This window comes from Sprattus sprattus (assembly GCF_963457725.1).
Source record: "Sprattus sprattus genome assembly, chromosome: 9".
Classification (NCBI taxonomy): Eukaryota; Metazoa; Chordata; class Actinopteri; order Clupeiformes; family Clupeidae; genus Sprattus; species Sprattus sprattus.
In genome coordinates, this window is record NC_137928.1 from 18,030,244 (window position 1) to 18,046,798 (window position 16,555).

General features: G+C 46.5%; 1 protein-coding gene across 1 annotated transcript in view; it reads right to left on the bottom strand.

Moving 5' to 3' along the window:
• The window catches only part of gramd1bb (GRAM domain containing 1Bb), a gene marked incomplete at its 5' end in the record, with an annotated part of 69,253 nt that overhangs the window by 16,322 nt on the left and 36,376 nt on the right, over positions 1-16,555 (bottom strand). The window contains 3 exons of the mRNA XM_080844832.1: positions 2,236-2,259; positions 4,031-4,051; positions 5,838-6,051. Coding sequence (XP_080700958.1) covers positions 2,236-2,259; positions 4,031-4,051; positions 5,838-6,051 — 259 coding nt within the window. The remainder of the gene's footprint in view (positions 1-2,235; positions 2,260-4,030; positions 4,052-5,837; positions 6,052-16,555) is intronic.

The window sequence follows — 16,555 nt, forward strand, 5'->3', positions numbered from 1 at the left end:
ATCTTCATGGCAAGTTATACATTTAATCCAGGACGGGATAGATTAAAATATCTACATTGCCACTTTTTCTAGGTCAGCAGAAACAATGTGTTTGTTTTGATGTTGTTTGTGTTTTTCATGATTGTCTTTCTCTGCGTGTAATCTCATCTCTTTTAATAATTATTTATTATTAACTAATTAGAAAAAAGAGTTTTGGGAAGCCACTGATGACTTCATGATAGATTTTGCTCTGTCATCCTTGTTGCCGCCATGAAATAAAAAATGTAATTACATTTGCAGACAGCAGAGGGCAGCACATTAACAAGGCTCTTGTCACACATCAAACTGTGGCCTACACCACATCAAACTTAATTCAAGAAAGACGGCTATTTTTAAAACACAACCACAGACTGTCTTGATGTCTATTCAGCTGATCATATCTCATTTCCTTTGACCACTCACACACTCTAAAGGCAAATGAGACCACAAAGGCCACAGCAGTCTCAAAGATCTCCGTGCCACCCTTCCTCTATTCCCGTCTGCAACGTCACACCATGAATAGACTAAATCCGCCTCTGCCCCTGCTACAGCCATCATCCCTTCTCTCTCAAAGGCCAGCACCAGCCACTATCTCTCACTGGTGAGTTGTTCTTATTAACCTTGCCTACTCTGTTGTGGGAGAGACGTCTGTCTGAACCTGCACATAAACATGGAGCAGAGCGTGGGATAAGTCCATAATGGCACTGGTGGTGGCTAAAGGAGAGCGGGCCGGGGGTGGAGGAGGAGGAGGAGAGGCAGGCACTGTGGGCCTGTATTCGGGAAGGCTTTGGGGGAATGACAGGTTTAATGGAGGCTAATCTGATCTAGAGCTGACAGGGGCGCGCGGCAGGGCTTACTATTCAAGTGTACAGTACCTACAATACATGGTGTGACAGAGTGCAGTCGAGTATGTGTGTGTTTGTGTTTGTGTATGTGAGTGTGTGTGTGTGTGTGTGTTTGTAAATGTGTATGCATATCTGTATATGTGTGTGTGTGTGTGTGTGTTTGTGTGTGTGTGAGTGCGTGAGAGAGTGTGTGTGTGGGATTGAGTGATTGTGAAAACAAGTAGAGTGGAATGGGATATGACTGCAGAGTTGTGTGTGCTTGTTTGATGGTAAAATAAATGAGACGTTGACTTGGGAGTGACAGGAGATTGGTAGAGAAAGGAGAGAAATTGAGGGAGTAAGAGCGGAGAAGCTCCAAAAGTAGGAGATCTTTGACAGATTAGATGTGTCCTGCACTGAATGCCCTCTGGCTTACTCTTCCCAATTAGATCAGGTCATTGGTAGCATTTGTAAGGCACACACATGGACACACACAGCGACACTCACACACACACCCACACACACAAACACAACACACATACACACTTCTGCTGTCTGTGGGTGTTTTCTCAGCTGCATTTTCAAAAACATGAACTGGCCCAAATGGGAACCAACAGTAATTTGGCTGCTAGCTTTGGTTTATTGAGCCAACTTGACAAAACTGGAACAGTTTTACTATCATCTGCAGTCTGTATAACAACAATGGTTATCTTGCTACACTTTGTAGCATTAAAACAGGGTGGCAGCAATGAAGTAGTAAGATGGCTACTGTAGTAAACTCTGAGTTAACAAAACATCGAAAGACAATTGCAATAAACAAAAACTTTATTTACCTAAGTGGTGACATTTTTGCAGATATTTCCTAACAGAAATCCACATGGTGTAACCAGCTAACATTGAACAGTTAGCACTACTAGCAACATCCCAAGTGCCAGTTAAGTTACCATTGGTACCCCACTTGGATAGGTACCCCCAGAACTGGATCATTAGGTACTTTAGGAACTTGACAGATTTCTAATAGAAAAAAATATCCAGTTCCATTGGATATGTGTGTGTGTGTGTGTGTGTCTTCTGTGTCATGTGCTTGTCTCCCCGCTGACACCTCTGTCACTCCAAAACATTAGACACGCCTCTGGATGTCATGTCCCCTGTCATGATATTGATTCATTGACATATGATCGCATGGGCTTCGGGAGGCTGCATGACAGATGTTTCTGAATGAAATATGACTTTTAGGGAAGGGGGAAGGGGGCAACAAGACGGGGAGCACGAGAAGAGAGGGACACTGCAGAAGGGCAACAACACATTCAGCACTGGCACCTCTACCACTACCAGGAACAGAGGGGGTGTGTGAGGTCAGGGAGTGAAAGAAATAGTGAAATGAAATGCTTACTTTGATCAGGTTTAGCCTGTCATACTGGAAAGCAAATTAAAAGATAATGGAGTGTTAAAAGGCAAATCAGACACAAAGCCACAGTGGACACAACACAGGAAGAAGACAGATGAGTTGATGGACATTGAACAGCTTCAGCAGATGACTGGTGAGTAGTTCTATTGTGATCCTGCCTTTCTCAAGGTTGGCGATTTGGGTGTGTGTGTGTGTGTGTGTGCGTGTGCACACGTGTGTATGGATGTGCCTGGAGGTGTATGGATGGTGTGTGTGTATTCTTGAGTGATTGGATATGTATGTCTGTGTGTATGTGTGTGTGCGCATGTATGCATGTGTATGTGTGTGTGTGTAGGTGTGTGTGTGTGTGTGTGTGTGCATGTGTGTATCATTTAGTGTTCATGTCTGTGCAGATGTCTGTGCCCAGGTTCAAATAGGTTGGGAAGGCATCAAGAGAGAGCGGGAAGTCAGCAATGAAGCCAGTGCAGGAGTGAGCGACCACATCCAGGCACCCTCTGCACTGCATCACAACTGTGTGCCAAAGTTAAAGTGGTGGGTCAAGATTGATGAACCGTATCCATCTGCCGCAAAGGAGATGGGTGAAAGGAGATGGCTGACGCAAATGAAGGGAAAAAGAAGAGGCAGGAGGGGAAAAAGGAGCACAAGAGCGATAGAATGTGAAAAAAAGAAAATGCAAAAGGGAGGGTGAAAGAACCAGGAAGAAAGAGAGAGAGGGAAGAAGCGAAGAAGGGACACGGAAGGAGGACACACAGTGTGCAGTGAATGAGCTCCTTGTGCCCCCATGTTCCCTGTACATCCTGTGCATCCTCCTGAGGAGTACTTGGCAGCAGGGCTCTCGGGCAGCAGGGCAGTACGGTGATGTCATGCCCGCACCTCGCCGCGTAAACCGAGGCCCCGGCAGGCTGCTCCGCCCTGGCCTCACCCTCGCCGCGTGTCCCGCCCACTAGCCTCGCTAATCCCTCCGCTAAAGCTCCCCTGGCCCCCGCTGGCACACCTGCTAACGCCACGGGGCCGTGCAGGCTGGGGGGAGCAGAGTGACGGGCAGGCTGACTTCACACTCTCCGCTCAGCTCCGCCTCAGCTCTGCGTCCAACACGTGTGTCAGGTTCATGTGGACAAGGGGCCCTGCGGCACACATCATTATGATTTTGTTTTTCTGGTAGCTACACAGAGGCCTGGACCATGGAAACTGGGCTTTATCAGTGTCACCTTTGCTAGCATGGGTGCCACTGACACAGCTCTTGGAGGGCTGTGGACGACAGCGCGTGGCCCTGCTGTCGCTCACTTGGAATCTAGGACACAGGAGAAGGCTAGTTTCCAGGCTGCAGGACTGAGGGGCAACAGGCACACAGACTAGAGGGAAGAGGCAGACCCAGTGTGACATACAGTTCAAAAAGCAAGCACAGAGATAAACACATATGCACATTAAAGGTTTTGGGTGTCTGTGTGTATTTGCTTATGAAGGTTTTGTGTATCTCTGTGTATATGCTTATGTGAGTGTGTATTGATTTTAATCTATACACACTCTGTGTCTATCGGCCATGTGGTTGTGTTTGTGTTTGTGTAGAGATGATTAGGATCAGGGAACAGGCAGTGCAAGGGCACAAAAGAGGCGTCAACAAAATGGATGCTGGGCTTCAAGGTCAAAGGTCAGGGGTGGCAAAGGGCACAGAGCAGAGGGACGAGTCACGTAACAGCTCACAAGACAAAAGTCACGGAGGGAGGGGAGGGGGGAGTGGGCGAGTGCTGTGCGTGAAGAAACAGAAAAGAGAAATGCTTACTTTGGAAAGTCGCTTGTGAGACTAGCATGCATCAGGAGAAGAACAAAGAAAAAAACAAAAACAAAAAAACAAGAATAAAACATAAAATGCCAAGAAACAAGAAACAGCTAAAAAGAACAAAACCAAACGTCAGTTTCAGATAAAGAGACATTTTCAACATGACATCAGCGAAAGCACTGTGTGCCACAGTAGAGGCACTAGCAGAAAGAGAGAGAGAGAAAGAGAGAGATAGAGAAAGAGAGAGAGAGACAATGACCACAAAGCGACAGGTGATGGACAAGCATTTCAAAGGGAAAGTTTAAGGGAAGAGAAATGGCATGGAGGAGACAGAGAGAAGGAGAATAAGAAAGAAAGAAAGAAAGACAGAGTACGCGTGTTGTTCTTACGAAACAGATTTAGTTAACTCAGTTCATGACAGCCATGTTTCTGGAGCACCGAAAGCTCATGGGCTTCAGCTGCAGTGATTGGCCTATTGTTCTGCCTCCTGTCTCTCTGCCCAGATGGGTGAAACCTCATTAGTAGCTCTTGACCTCAATTCTAAGGCCCTGGAGAGCAACCTTGAGTCTACAGGGGAAACACTACATTGATTTACATGGGGGACCACAAACACAAACATACACAGATGCACACTAATACAGACAGACAGACAGACAGACACACACACACACACACACACACACCAACACACACACACACACACACACACACACACACATGTATCCATGGACACACACACGAACATAAACACACACAGAGACACACATACATATACATATATACACAGAATGTTTCATTTAATGAAATATCTGGGGCCTGCATTGCTATCTAATTGTCAAACAGACAATGATTCTTGATCAGTGGGTTGTCTCATCTGAAGGGGCCAAAGATTTAAGGTATGTTAATCAGTATTTATTTCTGTTTTGTTATTTATCTGTTTTCAGTTCACAAAGTCATCACTTAGGGTAGTGTTGGGGCTGAGCTTATCTCACTGGCTAAATTAAGCTGTCGACCGCTGGTGGCTACCCTCTACCTGACCACAGACACACTCAGGGCTCACCTAATCGAGTGTGCCATTGATGAGGATTTCTTGGCTCCGCAAGGCCTGGGTGTGTCTTTGAGGATGGAGTGTGGTGGCATGAGGGTCACTATAAAAATCGAACTGAGCGCTGGCAAGACTATCCACACTTAATGTGAGTTACAGTCTGAGAGGGCTACGAGAGTACCACTGCACCTTTCAGCGTTTGAGAGCAATGCCCTACATAGCTGGAAAAGTGTACATGTCTAATAAGGAAATATTTTACTACGCTGGGAAGTTCCAAAATTCTAGCCTTGTAGTAGCCTAGCCTAGCCTAGAAATGCACTAACCAGTCTAAGAAGTCTCCATGGCTAATACTGACGTATATGATCATATTTAACATGTTACAAAGCTAATTCATGAGTACAGTGGTGTGAGCATACTTCCTTATATCTCAAGCATTCATTTCACAGTATGCTCCACGTCAGCGTTCTATAAACCTGTTGGGCTCAATCTGACCTGACCTCCTGGGCTCGTCTGAGTGAGTTCTCCCAAACAACTACATACTCAAATAGGATGACTAGAAATGGGGGCAGGCCAGCTGTGGCATGGTTGGCACTCTGACAGGATGAGGTAGGAGGGAAGGAGAGGGTATCAGGCAGCGAGTGGATTGGGGGTAGGGTGAGGTATGGTGGGAGAAGTAACGGGGGTGGGAGAAGAAACTGAGGTTTAGCATCACACGGGGCAGTGGAACGATTGGTGGGGGTCGGCGTCAGCTTGGCGGGGGCTCACCTTGGAGTTCTTGCCACTGCTGCGTGCCGTCTGCACAGAGCAGGTGCGCTGCACCAGCTGCTCCGGGGTGGACGGAGACTTGTCCGAGGACTGGTCGGTACCCTTCTCCACCATGGCGGCGTCCACCTCCAGGCCCTGGGGCGTCGGCGAGCGGGAGCGTTTGCGCAGGTCGGGCGAGCAGGCGGGCGTGCTCCGGTTCGAGTTACTGGCAGTGCTGGAGAGAGAGCGAGAGAGAGTGAGAGAGAGAGAGATAGAGAGAGAGAGAGAGAGAGAGAGAGAGAGAGAGATTGACACAGATGAGAAGGTAAGAAAGGGAGAGAGGAAAGAAAGATGGCTTATTAATGAACAGTGTGCCTACTGATAAGATGGCCCTCTCAAATAGACACGAGATCAAATGAAAACCTCAGAGGGCTTATTAGAGAGGGCTTTCATCTTTGCATCTTTTGGATCATCTCAATGTGACACTGATATGTGGTAATATGTTCTCTGTTTCCTTATGTTCGCCATCACAATAAGAACACACCTGTGGCCTACTTCATCATTCGTATCAGATCCATAACAGACTGGCATCCGTCAAAATGGCGGCTAAAACTCCTTCCACCCTGGGCTGGAAAATCAAACAGCAAAGCTACAGCTCAGGGTCGATGGCATTCACACAGAAACCATGGTAACTGCACGAACCACTGCATGGAGCAATCATTTGGGGCTTATCACAAAATGATCTATGTCATCCAGTGACTCCCAGACAAATATGTGGAGTCATGCAAACAATGTGCTATTTCCCTCACCCACATAAAACACCACTGTTATAGAAATTCTAATACATGCTGGAAGGACTTTTATAAAGCTGTGTTCCATTTCAACTGTAAGTGCCATCTAGTTCACTGGACTGAACAAGACTCAATTCAATGCAAAAAAAAATCCCCCTCTTGCCAAACAATCAGATCATCCATTTACCCATCAACGTCAGTCTCAAAAGTATCAACGTCAGTCTAAAAGACCACAACAAACAGTTAAACTGCTGACACACATGTACACCCCCCAAAATAACCTAATGGCATGGCTCCTGCTGGGACCTTCAGCCTCTGTCTCTAATCTGGTACTTACGAATACAGGTGCGTCATACTAGACTGGCGAAAGAGCAGGTCCCAAGCCATAAAGGTGTGGGGAGCGGAGGGCTGTGCAGGGTGGTGATCCCCCATCGACTGCAGCACCAGCAGATCACTCATCAGCATCCCCCCGCTCAAGCGCCTCCTGCGCCGCCGCCGCTCGCTAAACTCTGGGTCCATGGCCGGTCGTCGGACGGGACGCGGGGACTTGATCAAGCTCATGCGGACAAACGGATGCGAGCGATTTTCGATCTAAAACCGGAGTCCCTCGAGATTCAAGCTCACATGTTTGGGAAAACTATGGAAGCTCCATGTTGAGTTTGCGAAGGAATAGACGCAGGATGGTGAACATGTTACCTAAGCGAGAGAGAGCGCGGCGTCTTAGAGCATAATGTGGACTTGCCCCACAAGCCTGGAAAATGTCTACCTGAGGACGCGGCCACGCCCCATGTTTACATGACAGCAGTGGGTAATCCCATTATGTCACTGCAAATAGGCTTGAGGAATTACCCCCACTACCCAATAATACACTGCACTTCTGCAGGAGCCACGGAGAGACACTGATTACTGTGCCACGGACTGTCAAACACACACTTCCATGCACAGACACACACAGAAACGTACATCTACACACACACACACACACACACACACACACACACACACACACACACACACACACACACACACACACACACACACACACACACACACACACACACACACACACACACACAGAATAATGCACAGGGGGGAGCGGCTGTTTATTCCCTCTGTGGATGTAAACACTTAAACTACAGCAGATGTGTGGGATAACCACACTTTCCATACTGTAGTCAGTGACGGATAACACAAAACGCACACATGCACGCACGCACACACACACGCACACACAGAAACACACGCACACACACACTCTTCCCACTCTCATTTACCCACATTTTTTATTTTTCTGCATTATTCTGAATATTTATTTCCTGGGTCCTTTGAAAGCAAGTAATTGCCTCCTTCTCTGTTTCCCCCTCTAAACTGTCCTATACTCAGCTGTATTAAATATGGGCTCTGAGAGACGCAGTGCAGTGTGGTAGTCACAGGAGACAGGAGACTACTGCATGGTGTAGAGTAGACGTGCACTATCGAGTGATCTGGAGTGTCCTCTGACGTGTGGGACACACACACACACACACACACACACACACACACACACACACACACACACACACACACACACACACAAACCAGATGCCCAAATAATAAAAGGAACACACGCTCACTGATGCAGACACACACAGACCGTCCAGCCCTCCAGACCTTACTAACCTAACTGCTCATATTGACCAGGTCTCTGGAGAACAAAGTCCGTAAATGATCCCTTACGGTGCCTTTTTGCGCAGGTCTGACCTGGTCACATTATCCACCATTACACAAGCACTTACATCATGTGTAGCCAATCAACTCCCTCTCGACGGGCATCACTGTGCCACTCTAAAGTTACATCGCCTCTTCTGCACCCGGTTTAAGGTAAACCGCAGTCATTAGTGACTACTGCCCCCAGATGGACAAGTCTCAGGTGCACGCCCCCATCCTACCCTGTGTAGGTTCTACACACACTTAACAAGTGTTGCCTTGTGCCCATTGAAGAATCCTTAAAGTCTCCTCTTAGAACCCTTACAAGTTCCAGTGTAGAACCATGGAACCTGCTGGAAGGAGCTGATGGAACGAAATATGCCAAATATTTATATGAAGTACCTTATATTTCACAGAGAATGATTTTGAATAGAATTCTTATTAACTGTGAGCAGACAGTACTTCAGCACCAGGAAAAATGCGTTACCTGTGAATGTGCATGATTTGACTGCATCCTTGAGTGCTTAGCTAAATAAATATGCTGAGGTTTGGGGGCAGAAAGGAAACAAATATGGCTCATAGGACATTTAAATTAGTTTGTGCTGAACAGTCACACCAAAGAGCAATGCTGCAGATTCAGGATCTGGCCTCTGCTCACGCAGGGAAGACGAGGAGGGATATAACCCTTCACAGTGCCTCTCACAACACCACTACCCCCTGCAAGGTCATGAGAGTCTGTAGACAGATACGCCATTAGCCGTCCGGCAGTCATTGACACAGCCAGCGGTTTCATTGACTGAGCCAGATAGCAGGTCAATAGTAAGAAGCCACCAGGGCTTAAGAGGAAGGTTTGCTTTTCATCCAGCGAACAGGGAGAGGAGGGCTTACAGACCTTCTGCCTGGACCCCAACAGGATGGCAGGTTTTCACGGCGCTCCCCAGAGGGCTGCCTTAAGCCAATTATTCATCATAAGCTTATGACGCCCCCGGGGCAGAGAATGCGGATATGTAACTGGGAGGCATGGTAATGATGAGAAGCTCTCTTACCCTGCCAACTAATTTCTGCTTGCTTTTGTATGATGGTTTACGATGATAATGCTAACGCAAGTCTGATTGAGCTGTGTGTTAGCTGCTAATGCTAATACAAGCCTGATAAAGCTGTGTTAGCTGCTAATGCTAATACAAGCCTGATAAAGCTGTGTTAGCTGCTAATGCTAATACAAGCCTGATAAAGCTTTCTTCTAACAAACCTTTGTATTTGGGTCCTCACAAAGACACACTAGCTACTATATTAGCTTTCTGGTTAGTGTGGCTGAGATGGTTAGCGAGCCCAGGGTGTGGTGACTCAGCACTGCATTGCATAAGGATGAGCGAATTGGTCAGGACATGGAAGAGGACATGTTTGTTTGCCCTGACACACAATGACGAGCAATGGCAGAGTTCTAAGCTTGGGATGCCACAAGCAATGGAGTGGATCTACATAAATTATGTGTAGCAGGCAAAAGAATGCAATTATCCTAAAAGCCTTTGCATACAATGGGCGAACATGGTGCCCTTCTGTCCAAATAATCCCTGAAGGTAAAGCGGACCGTTTTCTAGTTTGTATGATTATTATTTATTCATATTTATGAAGCTACAAAATGAATAGAGATGCATAAGACCGGGCAAACTAGATAGACATAGGTCCACTTTAACATTACTGTAACATTCAGTCAAACTTATATAACTACACAATTATATGGACATTACTGATTGATTAGTTCATCACATTTTACTTACTGAGATAATTATAATGTAATAATACCACTGTAATATAAACTCTTACCAAACATTCAAATACAGCTGCTTGGTCTTGGTGCAATAACGTCACATTGCCATCATCAAATGAATGCAAAATATCTTTTGTAGTTGTTTCTGAATGACCAAGTATTATGAGACTGACCCATAAGCGGGCCAAACCAAAAAAGAAGAGGGAGGTAGAGTGCAAACATCACGTTAGTGTCCAGCAGAGAGGTAAAAACGAGAAGGAAACAGAGAGCGTCATGCATGCTAGATTGGGGAGCCGGAAGATGTAGAGCACATTGGTATTCCGCCAGCAAAATCACTGTCTGGAAAGCGACTAGTGGAGCAGAGAGTGCATTCACACACACACTCATGTACACACACACACACACACACACACACACACACACACACAAAAACAGAATCACTCACACAGACACACACACACACACACACACACCCATACAGAATCACTCACACAGACACACACACAAACACACACCCTCACACATGTCCACACAGTTTATAGGCTTGGCAGAAGACCTTTGATTCATATTCAAGCAGTCTCCGAGGTTTAAATAATTTTTCATGTCACACACAGGCTGAATAGCGAGTGGCCTCACCTGCCATTCTCAGGTTGATCTCAGAGGACACCAGAGAGACTAGGACACAGGCCTGAAACTCACACACACATACGCCATGCAGGTACACGCCCAACACCAACACATACTCTCACACATACACACACTCATGCATGCACGTACACACAAGAGCACCTTCCCACAGAGACACAGACAAACACACCCACCCCAACAAACACACACACACAGTTTGTAAGGCTCCACATGCGACACTGGCCAGAGGCTCATTATGAGGTATTGGTACTGGGAGGAAGATAACAGAAACAGACTGAACTCTGAACATGCCCGACTGAGAGAGGCAAAGAAGGGAAGAGAGGGAAAGAGAGAAACAAACAGAGAGAGAGAGACGCAGAAGAAAAAAGAGAGCGAGTGAGAGAAGGGCAGAGGGAAAGGTTCTCTCCTCCAAGTGCATAAGCAAAAGATCATACCGGCTAGCTGCACAAATTAAAGAGGCAGAATGAATATTAAACAGACTGAAGAAGCTGAGTTCTTACAGGCCTTTCAACATTCCCAGCCCTCCCAATCTTGGACGCATCGAGTGAGACAGGCACCCAGCCTCTCAGCCTGCCACAACATAACCAGCCTGAGTGCCACCCACATTACCATGGCAACTGATACCCACGATTTTGGGCAGGGGGGTGTGGATTTTGTTTTTGTGTGTCTGTGTTTTGTTTAGAGGAAGAGGTACGCTTGTGGAATACAGGAATACAGAGTGAGAGGGGGAAGGTGAAACAGACAGAGAGTGAGAAAGAAAGAGAGAGAGACAGACCGAGAGTGAGAGTAAGGGAGAGAGAGAGAGTGAGAGAGAGAAAGAGAGAAAAATATTCTGATATTAGATAAAAGGAAGCATGGTTTAGTTCTCCCATGTAGAAGCATGAGTGAGCTGCTCGCATGACTAATTCACTTATACTACACTGACAGACTGACATCTCTGGGGGAGATTTTGCCATTGTATGCAACTCATCTTCACCACTTAATTCACTTCACGATTTAATTCACAATAACACCTGAGCAAAGAGTTACGATGTAATTATGTGTGCACATTATGGTTTGGTCTTGTATGAGTTATTCCCCTTTGCCCTTTCTCCAATGCAATTATCAGTGGGTATGACATCACCTGACACAGGAAATAGCTGAGAGTGTGTCTGTGTGTTTGTGTGTCTGTGTGTGTGAACACCATCCTACAATGCAGAAACTACCAGGAACTGACTTTCAAAAAACAGCCTCTTCTCCCCCATAAACGAACGCTATATGCACATAGCAACAATAGAGAGTGGTGTAAAATATTCAGTATACTGAGCTAAATATACCCCCCTCCCCCCCGCCAGTAAGATTTCCACTGACAGTGCCCCATGCTGTCAGTCGGCTAGCAGGGAAGTATGCCACATAATGGGAATCAAACAGCGCTAACAAGGATGCTAGTTGATTCAGAGTAAATGAGGGCAATAAAAAGCATGTTAGTATTATATTAGCATGCTAGTATGCTAGAGTGTGCAGTCATCTACAAATGGCTACAGTTAATCTTCATAATTACATACTTTTTTACATTTTTGTTTCAGCAGATGTGAAAACGGGAAAAATGGATAAAAACCTCAATATATTGACTGGATATGCTATGATATCATGTGGAAGATTTGCTGATTATAACTGTCCCTCCTGGATTTTAAAATCTTGCGTTTTCACAAATTCATGTAAATTCAAGGATTTCTCGCAATTGCATTTGTTTGTTACAATTTTTCTCATATTACTGCAATGTTCCCGCAAAAAAAGGCAAAGTGGTGGAATTTCTGCATTATTTGTGACTGATTTTGTATAACTCAAAATCCCGGATTGATTATAAGCTCATCAGAACTCACTTGACATTACACAGATAGACTCTCACAGACACCAAAAAGCAGGGTGACTGTACCTCTGTGAAACACTGTAACAGCGTAATATTCCAAGCTGTAAAGAATTACGAGCATAACCGACACACTCCCATCAGCACAGAGGTAGGAGAGTTCAGATCTGTAAAACTTTTGTTGCACCCTAATTGTGACCTGTCCAAGTAGGCAATCGTGCTCCAATTGCCAGTGGCTGAAGATCTCAGGCTTTTCCGGAAGCCTCTGTCTTCATGACAGCGTTGGCTGCCACTGAATAATCTCCATCTGGCAAGCCACTTCCCCACACAGCGCCACGCCAGGACACCAGAGAGCTGTGTGTTTACTGAAACTCACAGAGTAGAGAAGGGCACACACAGGAACACAGGTACACACACACACACACACACACACACACACACACACACACACACACACACTCACACACACACACACACACACACACACACACACACGACACACACACACGCACACACACACAAACACACACACCGACACACACACATACACACACACACACACACACACACACACACACACACACACACACACACAGGCAGGAGCACAGGTCCACACACACACACACACACTTGTAGGGACACATACCAACACACACAAACCAACGAATAATCACTTCTGACAATGGCAGGGTAGGGATGATTGGGTAAATGCTTTTCTGATATTAAACACAACCTCCGCCACCCTCTAATCCATACACTCACACAAATATGCCCATCCATTTACAGACAGACACACACACACACTCACAGTGGCACTGATTTTAGAGATCTGCTCCTGTCACATGTCTAGCCCCCTCACATCCACACACACCAAGACTCCTTGCATCTGGTTGAGACGAAAACAGTCACACACACACACACACACACACACACACACACACACACACACACACACACACACACACACACACACACACACACTTGTGAACATATGCACTCAATGAACATATGCACTCAATCCATCTGTCATGAGTACATACACATAGTGGCATATCATTATCTATCTCCACATCAGTAGAACCCATCTCCAGTTTCCAAGTCTCCATATTCCCTCTTCCCAAGCAGCATTGGGCAAATAAGAGAGTGTGTGGGAGAGAGAGAGAGAGAGAGAGATGAATGAGGTAAAAACAAAGATGGCTAGTATAAAACGAGTGTAAGTACTGCAGGCAAGGAGAGCTTTCTTGTCTCTGCTGCGAGGAAAGGGACAAGAGGTGGGCCCGTGGAGTATAGCTACAGTCTGCTACAGTCTTGATCAACCATCTACCCACCACAGACATGCTGCTCCACTGTCAGCCATGTTACATAAGCCTTCATTCACAGACAGAGAGATGCACACACACACACACACACCCACACCTATCCACATCCACTCCCACACACACACACCCACTCCAACATAGAAAACACAGACCCATACAATCATACACATACACACCCAGACCCATACAATTGTACCCACACACACACACGCAAGGTGGTGCGTCGCCATCATCACTAACCTGGCAGCCATGAAGCTCAGCGCTGTTGCGCTCTGCACCTCTCACAACATGGACGGACGGAGGGACAAGCGAGGAGGAGAAGGAAGAGGAGGAGAGGGAGGGCATTCCGGGAGGACGAGCGCAACGCAGGCAACGGCAGCGCGGCGCAGTGATGGACGCTCTCGCTCTCTCTCTCTCACACACACACACACACACACACTTAGCCCTGTGGCTATGGCAGCTTCCTCCTGCTCTCGTCCTCGGCATTCCCCATGCTGCTGCTGCTGCGGCTGCTGCTCTCTTTCTCTCTCTCTCTACCTCTCTTTCGTTTCACTATCTATCTCTCTTTCCTCCCAGTGTTGCTGCGGCTGGTTGTGCCACTGCCTGGTCCTCTGCTGCACTGCTCTTCTCCCTCTCACTGCTTACTCAATACAGCTCTATCACTCACAGAGACAGAGAGAGAGAGGGAGGGAGGGAGGGAGATAGCTAGAGAGAGAATGAGCGTGAGGGAGACTGTGTGTGAGAGCGTTCGAGTGAGAGACAGAGAGAGAGCGAGAGAGAGAGAGAGAGAGAGAAAGAGAGAGAGAGAGTACTAAACAGAGAGATCTACTGTGGATGGACAGACAACGAGAGATAGTAGGAAAAGAGAGCATGCAAAATGAGAGACGAGGAGAGGAGCGCTGCAGTGGAGAGGAGGGGAGGGAAGCAGACAAGAACGAAAGGGAAAAAACAGAGGGGGGATGGGGGGAAGAGAGAGAGAGAAAGAGGGAGATGAGAATGAGAGGGAATAGGGGGAGGGAGGGGGGCAAAGATGAAAGGAAGCGAGGGAGTGGAAGAGCAGGAGAGAGAGAGAAAGAGAGAGAGAGAGAGGGAGAGAGCGAGACAGGGGCAGGGAGAGAGACTTGGCAGTGGTGTGTGTGCTTGGTGCAGAGAGCCTGCTGGCTGCTTCATTATTCATGGTGCTGATGAATGGAGTGGAGTGGGGTGAAGGCTGACATCATCAGCTCACTTTACGCCAGACCAACCTCACCAATGCTCACACACACACACACACACACACACACACACACACACACACACACACACACACACACACACACTTACTTTTCACCAGACCCTTTCACACCCTGGACACCCACGCACGCATTAAGCAAGAGCCACAAAAGCAGGACCAACATTTATCAGTCCAACCTCCCTATGTCCTTTATCTGTCACGGTTATTTACCTGCGGCTACTGTACTGAGGACAGTGGACAAGTCTGTGAGTCATATGATTTCATCTATTTGTTATTGGTCAACTGATGACCCTCAGCACCTGGGTCTTTCACAGCCACTGTTTTGATTTAGCAACAGAGTGGCCGGGAGAGAGTAGCTGCTCAACAATGCAGAAATCTCAACTGAAATTGATTGAGCTTCATTAATTGGATGATTCAGACCTTTTGTGGCTGAAACGGCCGGGAAACTATTTGGCTCCCAGTGTTTGCAACCCCCGTGCACACAAACAAGGACCTGGACGCTCTCATGTGCCAGGGGGGGCGAGCGTTCATGAGCATGGGTGCACGTACACACGTGCACAAACAAACATACCCATTAGCACACACACACAAACACATACAGAGAGAGACAGAAAGTGAGACAAGAAAAGAGAGAGAGAGAGAGAGAGAAAGAGAGAGAGAGAGAGAAAGAAAAAGAGAGAGAACTTCAAGCTGCTATTGACCAGCAGTGCAATAAATAGGTCATTTATGATTGAGAAACCTATTTACGTTGCAAACAATAACGACTTTGTTTCCAAAACTGCTAGCATTCTGATGCAGTAAGTCTGTTTTCCCCCCACTAAGAGTATTAGCAGGTGTAAGGTATTTACCGTACCACTATTAGTTTATAAATCTGCCAGCTCCTTTTATTTATGAGGTTGAGTTCGTGCAGTGATATGGATAAACTCACACATAAATTCTTTCTTATGCGCGTTGTGGTGACTTTGCACATTTGAGTGACTGCCCCTGACCGACAGTAGATCACAGGAGGTGGCAGTCCCAAGCCAAGCATCCCCCACCAGACACTCTGTCAAAGTGCACTTATGCTTTTCGGCCAGGGAGTTTAGTTTCATTGGCAAAGCTCATTGCAACAGAGAGTGCTAACCGTAGTTTTAAATTGAAAGACATGGCAGTCTCTGGCCACATCCATAGACCTCCTTCCATAGGTGCACAGACATAGATATAGCACACATAAACAATGCTGTGTAGATTATATCTGGGGGTGAAAAAAAATGCTACATTCACATAAATTCCCTCAAAAATGAGTTTTTTAGGATATTTCTTGATAAATGACATTCAAGACAAAAATGTCTCCATTAAACAAGGTTGTAGGTTTGATAGATTGACTGCAAACACAACGCTGAGGCTGAAGGCTCTGCCAGGTCGGATTGGATAGCAAGTAATATTTACCCAGCAATCGGTGCTCACG